General features: G+C 44.5%; 1 protein-coding gene across 4 annotated transcripts in view; it reads right to left on the minus strand.

Annotated features, from left to right (window-relative positions):
* Positions 1-14,273, minus strand: part of SMOC2 (SPARC related modular calcium binding 2) — a 1,475,178-nt gene that overhangs the window by 372,598 nt on the left and 1,088,307 nt on the right. For all 4 annotated transcript variants that reach the window (XM_085612111.1, XM_085612114.1, XM_085612113.1 and 1 more), the window contains exon 8: positions 3,536-3,722. In XM_085612111.1, coding sequence (XP_085468237.1) covers positions 3,536-3,722 — 187 coding nt within the window. The remainder of the gene's footprint in view (positions 1-3,535; positions 3,723-14,273) is intronic.

Here is a 14,273-nt window from a genome sequence, read left to right on the forward strand (position 1 = left end):
AAAGATATTTGATTAAAAAAAGAGATGATCTGGGGGCGCAAGCCCCAAAATGTTCTGTATGTTTTTTAGGTGTTTCACCATTAGGTAGGAACATATAAAATAATGAGTTTAAACGAAAAACAAATTTCAAAAGTTGTTACTCAGTGGGAAATGGACAGTAGTAAATTATGAAACCTCTGTTAGTTAATACACTTCAGAGGTCTTTGAATAACCAAAGAGCCACAGAATTAAATCTTGGTTGGTGCAGTGAATAGTGACTTATGTATTTTTAGTGTTACGATGTCTCAGCCTATAACAGAAAGCACTGTGAATATGTAAGTCATTATTTTATACTTGCATTACACAGTGTAAGACAGACTGCTACAAATGATGCGCCAATAGTTTTAGTATAAAATTATGCTATTGAAAAGTAGATTTTTGTAATACCAGAGCATCAATTGTTTTTTGCATAACTGTCCCTTCAACACCTCCTTAGGGGTACTAAGGGCTGTGTAAATACAATTACGATTAAAAGCATGATTAACCCCTTCCCTGCTCATGACGGAACCACTCCATCATGAGCCACGGGCGCCGTGTGCTCATGACGGAGTGGTTCCGTCATCGCTCCGCCCACGCGGCGCTTATTCCCCGCCTGTGCGGGCGATTAGCGCGAGTGGGCGGAGTCGTGACGGAACCACTCCGTCATGAGCACAGCGCGCCCGTGGCTCATGACGGAGTGGTTCCGTCACGAGCATGGCGGCGCCGCGCTGCCCCCAAACCCCCCAAGCGCCGCGGCAAAATTCGTGCCGCGGCGAAGGGGTTAAAAGCAGGCACTTCACAGTTCTGTTGTTAACTCTTTTCACTACCATTCAAAACAAGTATCTGGAATGCATTAGGTCTCGCCTTTATGCGAGTCTGAGCTACTGGCATTGTAAATGACAATGCCTTTTATTTATGTTTTGGTTTTTAAAACTTAAATAAAAGGCATTGTCATTAACAATGCCAATAGCTTAAACTCTCGCAAATGCAAGACATATTGCATTCCAAATGCTTGTTTAAAAGTGTGTCTGTGTGTGGGGTGCATAGCAAACTGAAGGTAGGAGAAGGAACACAGACAGGGAGGGTGTGGGAAAGCAAACCTTAGGGTGCGGGAGTGGAGAAGCAAAAATGATGGCACGTGGGAGAAGGGGCACGGAGGGCATAGGGAAGCAAACGATAGACAGAGCAAGGTACCGGGCAGGGGGAGAAAAGAAAATGAGCAAGAGCAACGTTAAACTAGGGGTGAAAGCACACCCTTTACAGGTAATCTGAGCTGAGGAGCAAAGTGCAGCGACCTGCCACTTTAGAACTGGATAACTGCTCAGTAAAGCTCTCCAATACCTTCCGATCGGGTTCACACTTGTAGTTGTGGGAGAGTGTGTCCAAAGAGACATTTGCAGCCAGAGAGTTTCTTTTTTTTTGGACCCATTTCACAGAGGAACAAATCAGGAAAAGAGGGTACAAGCCCCTTTGTTGAAGTCATGGTCTTTAGCAAGTGAGTGGAGGAGCAAACCCAAGGCATATTTTCATGTTTAACATAGATGTTCGTTCAGAAAATAAACACGTCAGATCTAGCGGAATTTACATCACGCACTTTTGGCCTCCCTAAAGGCATCGTTGAGTAGCCTCTTTCTTTCTCCCATGCCCCCTGAAGAGCTCCCTGTTTGCTATGTGTTAAACAAACTGGTGTCACAACTGCACATGAGGAACCCTCTTGCCCTCCTGCTGTAAGAGAAACTCATTAAAGAAAATAGTGCTTAGAGACTAAAGAAGACCTACCAAGTAACAACCAAAGAAAAAGGGCCTGTCCTCATGGGAGGTTACAAATGAAGACAAGGCAGTACTAAGGAGGAATTAACAAGCCTAATAATGAATCGGAAGCCAGCATTTATGAAGGACAATGACAGAAGCAAATGACAAATATGGGTGGATGGTGGGAGGGGCTTCAAGTACAAATCTTTGCCAGCACAAAGGTTGGAGTAATTCAAACAATTAAAGCCAGAACCACTTCCAAGCAACCTTTACACTTGAAGATTTGCATTTCATTCAGGTAAGCAGACACCCTAGCACAAAGGCTTTTCACAACACAGTAGACTCAATAATGAAACTTAGGCAGAAGTATTTTAATGATCGTCTGGGCATGCCCTCCTCCCCAGGACTCCACCGCCCCCCTGAGGGTTGCGCCCCACAGATTGAAGACCTCTGGGGTAGAGTATGTCTGGGGCCGGGCTCAAGTGACTGTGTGCGACTAGAAATCGACATATCGATGTTAGAATATTTCAAAGAAAAAAAGACTATAGGGTACTGCTGCAGTTTTATTTCTTTATTTTTGCACAGTGATGGCTGGCACGGATAGGTGAGGGCAAGGCGGGGGGGGCAGAGGCGAGGGGTAAAAAAAAATTCAACTTTTCTGCTCGCCGTGTTCTCCCTCACCACATCTTCCTCGTCGCGTCACTCCTCTGGACGTAAGAAGGCACAGGAAGCCCCCAAACTCAGGCTCCCCTGAGCCCATCACAATGCTGCCTTGCGGCATTGTGATTGGTCTGAGTGGCAAACCACGGCACTCAGATGGGGACAGAGAGCCTGGGCATGTTCACCTAGGGCCCGATTCACAGAACTAACTTAAGACAAAATCCTAAACTTACTACTTTTGGTATTCACAGAAGGCATTTAGTAGTAGTAAAGTTAGGATTTTGTCTTAAGTTTGACTTAAGACAGACTTAAGACAAACTTAAGAGAAACTTAAGACAGACTTAAGACAGACTTAAGTTAGCATTTTGTCTTAAGTTTGTCTTAAGTCTGTCTTAAGTCAAACTTAAGGCAAAATCCTAACTTTACTACTACTAAATGCCTTCTGTGAATACCAAAAGTAGTAAGTTTAGGATTGTGTCTTAAGTTAGTTCTGTGAATTTGCCCCCTAGACTGTAATGCAGCCTGGGTAGAGAACATGCTAATCGCACATGAATGTTTTGCAGGCCCCAGAGGGCCGGCCAAAACATTTATGTGCACTTTAGGAGTGCAAACCACTCCTCCCCTGCTCTGTCTGCAGAGCAGTCCTGCACTGCCCCGCCTGGCAAAGCTGCTGTGCATGCAATGGGAAAAAATAAAAGAATAACTTTCAGTTATTATCATTTTATTTTTCCTTCCACTGCTGAAAAGCAGTGGGGCGACACTATTCCTCCTTAGCGGAGGAGCGGCCACTGTTTTTGCATAGTGCGAATTAGACTCAAAAGTTGTGGAGTGCTTCACTTGAGCACTAGTTATATTACACAAGGTAAAATACAATTATTTTGTCACAGGGATATTAGGTGATTTGCCCAAAATCAAAGAATGTTGAGCCAACAACGAGAATCAAACATGTTTTTCCATTTCTACAGTTGGCAGCTCTTGCTGTAACAACACATCCTCTCTAAATTCTCTCTTGCAGTTCTCTTTGAAACACATTTCTAAAACGTATTCAGTTAATACTATCTTAGCATCTCTTAGGTTAGTGAATGTATATAGAACTCTGACCTACCTTGTTGAAGTGCCTGGGATTGGGCGCCCCGTGTCTACCAGTACACACCAACAGTATCCTGTAGAGGGGTGGCATTGGACAGGTTTGTAAAGTCCACCATTAGCGCACTCTGGAATGAACACATTGTCTTTCTTAGGCTGTTTAGCTTCTTCCAGTGCAGTCTGGTGTTCTTGATCACAGGTCGATGCTGCAAATAAAAATTATAAATATGCATTGATTGCAGAAACTAAGTTGTAACATATTTACAAATTGAACAAGTAGATAGCCCTCCTTATAGTATATCCTGTAATTTATCTCTGTATGTCCTGATTCAAAATACAGTAGAAAGTCATATGCTTTTAAAAATCAGAGCTCGTAATGGTACAACATAAATAACACTTGGGCTATGACATGGGTTCCAGGAGAAGATTCAAAATGGCACTACGGTGTGTATGAATTAGAGAGACTTGTGGTACAAGCAGCAGGTAATTCCTCACAGAATTATGCATTATGTTTAAGCAGTTCAAGCAGCAACGGCAATTTTAAGTAAACAACAAAATAAAATTCTCAAAACAATTCAGAAAAATAGAGAAAAATGTTTAAGCAAATAGACCAAAACTTCCAAATTGGATAAAGGGAATGGGTGAGGTGGATTTTAAAAACGTAAGGACATATTTGTCATTATATGACGCAGTGCAGCACACCACCTTGCTGCGCTGCATGATAGGGAATGGGCAGGAATGCACCATACTTAACACCGTACAGCGCATTCTTGACTTTTCCTAGCGCTGGCGCACAATGTGCTGATTAGCAGCAATGCAAGCACTTTTGCACCATGGTGCAAGGGTGCCAGCATTGGTATGAGGATTCTTTTGTGCAGAAAGGGGCACCTTCCTGCACAAATAATCCTCTGAGGCATTTTCTTCTTTCTATGTGTGATGCATAATGAAAAAACGAGGAGAAATAAACATATTTCTCCTCGGTACAGGTGTAGCAGTTTGGTGCCTTCTCAGGTTTACAATTTATGATAAATCGGTGAATGCATCAAAATCCATGGGTTTTGCATAGGAATACCCATGCACCACCCTTGGGATGCTTCCCTGGGGCAGACTAATACAACACAGCGATCTGCATGGCATTACTCTGGATTACTCTGCATTTATCAAGCCACTCAGGGCCACACAATGTTTCCCTTCGTTGCTTGATGAATTGAATCTCAAGGGTTGCGTCGCTTTTGCACCCCGTTGCATGGTGTGAAAGCGACGCAACTCTTGATAAATATGCCCCTCAATGTCTTCATTTGTGAAAAAGACATATAAAAAAGCAAAGCATCAATATAAAGTCTCAGGGTCTAATTGAAAAAAGGTAAACTCACACTTTGGTGTAAGTTTGCAATACACAAAGGAATTTTATGAATAGTATTTGTATATGTGTGGAGTCTCCGTCATGAGTGCAGAGATTTTGCACTCGTAGAGATGCTGGTTGTGATATTCCTTTGTGAATTGCAAAAAATCATAAACTTACACTAAAGTGTAAATTTTCAATTTTGAATCAGGCCCTCAGTAAGTGGCTGGCAGGAGCTAGGCATAATTTAAGGCTGACCGCGATGAGTAGAAGTCGGATACACAAATTGGTTGCCCCAGCCAAAGTTTTTACCTTTAGTCTACTTTTTGATGGTCAAAGTCTTCCAGTAGAGCAGGAGCTGGAGAGAATCCCCTAACGTCAGATAGTTTGTATTCAAACTCCTGTTAAAGCCATCAGTTTTAGTGCCAAACACTCCCAGCTAAACAAAGCTGCCATGATTCTTTGCCACTGTAATAGATCTGCTGCCTCACTCCAGTCTAAGGTTTTAACTTCTGATTTATACATTTTTTTAAAAACTTACTACTGCAGCGCCACTGGAAAGTATACCTGAACAGGGCTCCACGAGGCTGAATACCTTGGCCACCATGTCCCAATGAATCACATTACAGTAAGGCAGCTTAGAAGGGGACCAACCTGGTTTTGGCTAAGCTTAGAATGCACCCTCTCCTGGCAAGTCTCAGGTAAGTTTCAGAATGTTACCTAATTCTCCAAAGGTGTACAAATTTACTTTCTATCTCTTTTTGTTGTCAAAGTTCTTTCTGGTCATTCCCACATCCCACAGGTCATCTGGGCAGGTGTCTTGGCACCAGCTCAATCTCCTGCTAGGGCTTCTGTAATATCCAGTACTCTGTGGTCAGCTGAGGAATCTTGAAGTCAAGAATTAATCTGTGTTTTGCATCCCAGAAGCAGGCAAACATGAGGTCAGTCACTTGACCCTGGGAGATCAAGTCTAGCCCTAGGGAGTCAAGATTCTTTTGAGTCCTTTTCTTCCAGCAGGGTCATATTCCTTTAGACGTGGTCTTCCTAGGCAAAGGAATGTTCTGAGAAGATGGTGGTGAGGTACCGATCTTATCCTGTATGCTAGCCAAAGATTGAAGAATTTTCTACACCCTATCCTGTCTGCTCTCTCACATTATTTCACCTTCTTTTTAGTGCTTTCTCTTTGGATTACTGCAGAAATTCCTGGAAGCCTTAACGTGAAGATTGCAGACCCTTTCTTCTCTCTGGAGAAGCTCTCATTCACCTTATTTAGATGAGGTGTCCACCCCTCAGTCATGGTCAAAAACAGTTTCTCCATTGTGCTGCTGTTGCTACCAAAAGGTCTAGGATAGCCCTGTGACTGAATGGGAGCAGATTCTGCAGTCCTATTTGGCATCCCCAGGTCAAAGAAATAAATGTGAACTTTAAAGATGAAGTTTGAACTTTAAGTGTGAAGTTTGCTCTACCAACTCTTCCAGTCTTCCTCCCAGATGACTAATCTCTTTTGGTCAACTGCTAACACTATCCCGACTTCCTGAGCTCACAGGCCATGCCTTTGTCCTCTAAAATCAGTGTTGTTAACTCCCAGCTAGGAATTTATGTTACGCTTCTGGAGTGGGTCTGAGTGACAAACTAGTTCTGAACCAGGTTTCTGTGACAGGACAAAGTACACTTTTTAAAAGTTACTTTGCCACTAGAGTTATCCAAAATCTATTTCTACCATTTTTTTTTTAAAACTAGGAGGAAAAGAACTTTGAATCAATATACTAGGATTTTCCCAGTCAAATATATAAAGTAAGAATTTTATTCACACCTAGGCCTGTTCATGGAAAATCCAGCCTTACTACACAGAACAATCAGCTTTTAGGTATTTTTTCCCTGTGAGGGTATGCTACTTCCAATATGTAATAAGCCAAATGTTTAATTATTAAACTCTCAGCCCTGTGGGCTAATTAGACACTTAAGGGGTGATTTATTTAATATAAAAAATAGCTTTTCATATTTGGCAATGGTACTTTTCCTTGGCTTTTGACCTAAAGATGTGACCAATGATTATTGACAATAAAGTGCAGCATTGGAAAAAAAGAGAAAAAAGGCACAATGAGACTAAGTTATCATGCAGGTACACGCACGGGGCCACCTACAAAATGATGCAGCTGTTATGTTTATTTTTTATTTACCAATCCAGGATGGCAGAGATTACTTGCGTTGGTAAATTAAAAAAAATATTAATTTTATTTGTGCAAAAGCAGTGCAGACTGGCAACAAATGGCTGCTACCTGGCCATCCAAACAATGGAAATATTTTGTGTAAAGGACCATGAGGGCTGGTGGGAGCAACTGAGGAGCAGGTGCGGGTCACAGGGAAGCAACAGGGAGTGGGCTGGGGGAAGTAGAAATACCAAATTAAAATCTGAGATAGAGAGGAATGAACAACATGGGGCGTGTTTTGTGAGGGAGTAGCTATATTAGTAGAATTAGAACATGAGGGAAAGAGCAAGTGTTGGTTGAGGAAGCAGGTTTCACAGGGGCAGGTGTATGAGGGGAAGCAACACATGAAAGAATGAGAGCAAATGAAAACATATGTAGTCTGATGAGTTTGTGCTTAAACAAAAGGGAAAATGGCTTCCTAAATATCAGCAGTGAAAGGATACAAGTCAGGCAATTAGAAGAATTGTAAAGAGGATATGCTCCAAACCAGGGACAAGCACAAGAAGAGCCTAGCAATCTAGTGATTAAGAAACAAACAAATGAGGGACATTAAATTCGAACATTGGTAAGGGTTGGATGGGCTTTAAGCCCACTGTAAGTTTTTGGTATGATCCACAAGTGGCTGTCTGTAAGTGAGACCTAAAATCCTGTCATGTACGCAATGATTGAGCACCAAAGGGTATTACCACCTTTGAAGCATTGTCACTGACTTGTGAGTAGCATTGCATTAAGACTGCTTGCAAAGAGGTTTTTCAGATACATACTACAGTATTTTATATGTTTTTTACAGGATGAGGAAATAAACGGGCAATATTATACCAAGAGACACTACAACTTTGATCTCTGACCTTAAGACCCAATGGAATTTAGGCCAGTTTCAGTGGAACAGATCTCGGATCTGGCTAACATGGTCAAATCGGGCTCCCCGTCTGAATCATGCCCCCCTTCAGTCCTGAATTTGATCCTGCACCTAATAGGTTCCAACCTAGCGAGTATCTGTAATTCTATGTTCTGTTCAGGCACCTATCCCTCACTATGGAAAAAGGCCATTATTCTGCCACAATAAAAAAAAACAATCTTGATCCAGAAGAGACCAAAAATTATCAGCCAATTGCTCGTCTCCCTTTTCCAGCTAAACTTATTGAAAAGGTCATGAATACTCAGCTGGCGCAATTCATTGAAGAAAATAAGCTGTTTGATGACACGCAGTTTGGCTTTAGGAAAGGCCATAGCACTGAATCTGCACTCATTAAAGCATCTGATGAAATTAGGTCTGGGCTTGATAGAGGAGGTGCTGCAGCACTGGTGCTGCTGGATTTATCTGCAGCATTTGACACGGTTGATCAAGCTACGTTGATCAATCGTGTCTCTGCCATTAGCATGGGGCATAAGGCTAAAGCCCTTCTGTCCTCTTTTTTTATCTAATCGTACCCAGTCAGTTAATCTGGGTGACTTCAATTCACCAGTTCTTTCACTCCCATGTGGTGTTCCACAAGGATCCTCACTAAGTCCAACTCTGTTCAACATATACATGATGGACTTAGCATGAGTAATTAAATCTTTCGGGATGGTCTCACATCATATGCGGACAATACGCAACTTGTGCTTGCTGTACATAAGGAAAGAGACGCAGTCTTGGCAAGCTTTCATGATGGTATGTTGGCCATTAGTACCTGGATGTCTAATCACTGTCTTACATTGAACTCAGACAAGACAGAGTTAATGGTCTTCGGAAACCTTGCCCCAGGATGGTCTCCGATCTGGTGGTCAACTGAGCTGGGATTACCACCTATCCCCATCAAAGTTGGGTGTCATTTTTGATGATAGACTATCCTTCATACATTATGCCAACGCAGTGGTTTCCTCGTCCTTTTATGTGCTAAAGATGATCAAGAAATGATTACTTTTCATCCCAGTTAGTAACTGGAGAACTTTAATCTGTGCTCTGGTCATGTCCAAGGTTGACTACTGCAATAGCCTGTTAATCAATGCCCAAGAAAGGGTTCTGGGTAGGCTGCAGTTGGTACAGAATGCAGCCGCTAGGATGCTAACAGGTACCCCGAAGTTTAAACCCATCTCCAATGTGGTGCGTCAGCTCCACTGGCTGCCCGTAAGAAGCAGAATGAAGTTTAAGGCTCTCTGCATTGCCTATAAGGCAATTCACGTTTCAGGATCAGAATGCTTGAAGAAAGCTTCCTTGGCTTATGCACCCAATAGATCTCTTCGCTCAACAAATGCCAAACATCTGATCGTCCCCAGAACTAAGAAAGTCAACTGGGGTGACAGAAGCTTCATAGTGGCTACATCTAAACTGTGGAACTCTCTACCCCTGCAGATTAAGGCCAGTCCCACACTGCTATCATTCTGAAAACAAATAAAAACGTGGCTCTTCAAGCCATAGGCTTTCTCCAGCTTTCTACTTATCCTTCCGGTACATAGCACCAAGACACCTACGGGTATTTGATTGCTTTATAAATTGATAAAATAAAATAAAAAATTAAAATTCTGCTATCTCAAAAGAAGTGAACGTGGGTGAGCATGGTATTCAAGATTTTTCACAAGTATGACATATTTCTTTTTTTTATCTGTGCTTGAGCACGCTAAAATAAATTGAAGCTGTGTTATCTAGGTACTTTTTTATCCATATCCACTTAAAGTTCTCTTGTTACAACACTGAGTAAAGACATTGTTACACCTACCTAAGCTCCCCAGATAAATTGAGGGTCAGCATTGGTGATAGGTAAACAGGCAGGTGGACCACCATATGAGCCAAGCTAACAGAAGTGAAGGATGATCAGAGAGAGAATGCACAATGATCCCGCTAACATTGGTTGGGCCTCCTGAATAGAAGCATACACCAATGAAGAGAGGCCTAAGCCACTAAAACCTCACAGTTTTCCCCTTAATAGCTCCTGTGACATGCTGCTTCCATGCAAACCTGCAGGAAAGCTTGCACTACTATTACTTATTACTAGTGGTTTCAGTAAATGTATACTTCTTTCATTTGTCTTAAAGCTCTTATAGACGAAGAAAACTGGTGCTGCTGCAGAGAAATCCAAAGAACCAATTGAAAATTGACATTAACATTTTCAGTGAAGCTATCATACTCTATACAAAATTAGGACCGACAATAATTTCACTTCAGGAGAAGCAGGTGCTAAGCCTGTTCAAAACTATATGACTTAAGTGGATTCATCTTAGTGTATTTCCGACTCTGATCCTTTTAGCCTGATATTTGAGGCAGTAGCTTGACCATTCAACAGAGGTGTTCCACCTCATGGAACCCTTCCAACTATATACCTTTGAAGATTTTCATCATCCAGATAAGTTAAGAATTTTGACCTGGAACAACCACTGAAGGCCCATCATGACTCAGCTATAACGTTTTCCTGGCACCTAATCAAGTGCCCCCATAGGCTAGCAATGTGTTTTGAATGTCCCTCTATTTTTGAAGAAATGGTTCTTGTTTTTATTTAATGGTCTTTTTATTACTATATTACTGTTTCATAATATTACATGTGTACTTGATGATTTTGCTGTTCAAATGAAGCTACTTCTGATTAGACAGGGTTTTGTCACAGAAGCCAGTTTTGGTTTTAGGACTCAGATCCTTTGAGCTTTATCGAAACTTTATCACAGCTCACATTACGATTGTGTTCTCTTTCATTCCCTCTTTGTTTAACAATCTGATTTTGTACATTTTGTCAATGAATGAAGTGGTTGCCTTATTTTATGTAAGGGTGTGGATACTGAAGAAGGACAGGATGAATGCTGTGGTGTACATTCTGGTCATCCCTGTTGTACTTGACCCTTTCGGCAGGGTCATCCCCTGCTCCTCCCTATTTTCTGAATTTGTTTTTGTTATCCTTAGGACTCTGCAGACTTTACTACTGCTAACCAGTGCTAAAGTGCTTGCGCTTTCTCCTTAAAACATGCTGAATTGCTTCATATCCAAATGGCATATTTAATTTACTTGTAACTCCCTAAGAAAGTAATACTACATGTGCCCATGCCCTGCAAATTAAATGCTACTAGTGGGTCTGCAGCACTGATTGTGCCACCCACTTAAGTAGCCCTTTAAATATGTCCCAGGCCTGTCACTGCAGAGCCTATTTGTGCAGTTTTAAACAACCATTTCGACCTGGCAAAATAAACTTTTGGCCAAGCCCAAATTTTCCTTTTCAGGTGCCGATTACGATCCGGCAAAAACCGGGTACGAACCGTCGGACGGAGGCTTTTTTCCGTCCGACTCGTACCCGGTCGTAAAACTTCACAAACATGCAATCACGATTCGCACGGAAACACCATTTCCGTACGAGTCGTACAAAACACCGGCCGACGAAAAGATACATACAAATGGGATCCGGGGAAGGCGCCGACGCTTCCAGGCCGCGTTTCACGAACTAGGAATTACGATTCGAACCGACAGCAGTCTGGACGGCAATATTTTTACGGCACCCAAAAAGTGCCGGAAATGCGAAGTACGGCGCGAAACGACCAGAGTAGGTGGCCTGGTAAGCGCCGTACCCCCCCAGCCCCCGCATGTACGCGCCGTACCCCCCCCAGCCCCCGCATGTACGTGCCGTACCCCCCCCAGCCCCCGCATGTACGCGCCGTACCCCCCCCAGCCCCCGCATGTATGCGCCGTACCCCCCAGCGCCCGCATGTACGCGCCGTACCCCCCCCAGCCCCCGCATGTACGCGCCGTACCCCCCCCAGCCCCCGCATGTACGCGCCGTACCCCCCCAGCCCCCGCATGTACGCGCCGTACCCCCCCCGTGTATGTACACCCGAGTACGTGTCGAACCCCCCCGTGTATGTACACCCGAGTACGTGTCAAACCCCCCGTGTATGTACAGTTCGACACGTACTCGGGTGTACATACACGGGGGGGTTCAACACGTACTCGGGTGTACATACACGGGGGGGTTCGACACGAACGTACTCGGGTGTACATACACGGGTGGGGGTACGACTCGAACGTACTCGGGTGTACATACAGGGGGGGTTCGACACGTACAGTTCGACACGTACTCGGGTGTACATACACGGGGGGTTCGACACATACAGTTCGACACATACTCGGGTGTACATACACGGGGGGGTTCGACACGTACTCGGGTGTACATACACGGGGGAGTTCGACACGTACTCGGGTGTACATACACGGGTGGGGGTACGACTCGAACGTACTCGGGTGTACATACACAGGGGGGTTTGACACGTACAGTTCGACACGTACTCGGGTGTACATACACGGGGGGTTCGACACGTACAGTTCGACACGTACTCGGGTGTACATACACGGGGGGGTACGGCGCGTACATGCGGGGGCTGGGGGGGGTACGGCGCGTACATGCGGGGGCTGGGGGGGGTACGGCGCGTAAATGCGGGGGCTGGGGGGGGTACGGCGCGTACATGCGGGGGCGGGGGGGGTACGGCGCGTACATGCGGGGGCTGGGGGGGGGTACGGCGCGTACCGGGCACCTGTTTGGACGTCTCCATGGTTGCTATGGGAGTTCGGTGCGGACGGTCTTTTAACCATACGGTTGTGAGATCGGACGCACGGGATGGTTCGTGATTCCTCGGTCGGACTTGACTGTTCACGTTTGTACGATAAATCGTCCGAGGACGTGTCGGACACATTTTCCGACCCGAGGACGTGTGGGGACTAATTCCCAAGGCGGTTCGTATGGACTTTTTAGCATGCGAATCGTGATTGCCAGTTCGTACGGAACTTGTACGATTCGTACGGTAAAAAGACCGGATACGAGTCGTACGGGAATTTTTTTTACCGGATCGTAATTGGCACCTCAATATGTGTAAGTCACCCCATGGTAGACCCTGGACAGCCCAGAGAGAAGGGTGCAATATATTAAAGTAGGACATGTACTTTTAAGTTTTACATGTCCCGGTAGTGAAAACTCTTAAATTCGTTTTTCACTACTGAAAGGCCTATCTCTATCACTGAGTAACATTAGAGTTACCTAATTAGATTATATAAATGTAATTTACAATTGGGAAGAGAGAACCAGTTCATGTTTGGTGTCTATGGAACCACAATTTAAAATTCTAACTTATGGTGATGTTGGATTTCAAAATACAATTTTGAATATGCCACCTTTGGAAAGTTGGCATTTTTGTGCCTTATCGATTTTTAGTGCCTGTAGCCTGTCTCTCTTCACATGACTGGGTGTAGCTTAAAGTTGGGCTTTGTGCAAGTGTGCCTGGATGAGCCAGCACTGGCAGGATGGGAGGGAGGTGCTGGGCACAGCCCCACTTACACCTGAATAGGCTGTGTCCTGCCGCCACATGAAGGGCTGCATACCCCCTGTTGTTAGTGTTGTTCCACGACAGGGAAGGCAGGATTCCTGGAGACTTTAAAGGGAAACCTCTAGAAGCTTCTCCCCCTCTTCAAAGGCATGACTGGGTATTAGACCTCAGATACCACCACTACAGCACAGTTCTGGACCTGTGGATACTCTGACAGGAATAAGAGCTAATGTACTGCTGAAGGACTGCCACTCTGCTGGGCTGCACTCTGCTGGACTCCTGCTTTTCTCTGCTAACCTGCTCCCTTCTGACCTCTTGCCTGGGAGAGAAGAACTGCACCTACATCTCTTGACCGCAGAACCCAGAGTGACTCCAATGGCTAGTTGGCTGGCCTACTGATCTGAAGTTTCAAGGACATAACAGGTTTCACACAACTGTGCATCTGCACCTGGACTCTGCCATCTGTGAGTCCACCCTGCCAAGTAGAGCCACCCCAATCCTGAACCCTTGGAAATGGGCTTAGGGTGCTTCACCAGCCACTGTGGACACAGTGGAACTGACAGATTTTTCTTCTACTGCGCGGTGCAACCTGCAGTAGAATTGATGCATATCCAGTGCTACGCGGGTTGGACCCATCGCAAAGACTTGCATTGCTGCTGCAGCTTGCATCGCATTTGGAACCGCCACTGTGTGACACATCCTCAGAGCAAGCCCTCACATCCCTTGTCAACGGCAGCCTACACAACGACACTGAACTCTGCAACACAGCTTTGCAGCTCAGTGGAACCAGTGTATTGCCCCAATTGTGTGACCCATCCTCAACACCAGACTTTGTATTTCAAGCCTCTTCAACTGAATCCTTGACATCCATGCAACAGAACCTCGCACCTCAGTCTGGCCGCATCACCGAACCGACATATTGCTTCGGCTGC

This window comes from Triturus cristatus, chromosome 6, assembly GCF_964204655.1.
Source record: "Triturus cristatus chromosome 6, aTriCri1.1, whole genome shotgun sequence".
Classification (NCBI taxonomy): domain Eukaryota; kingdom Metazoa; phylum Chordata; class Amphibia; order Caudata; family Salamandridae; genus Triturus; species Triturus cristatus.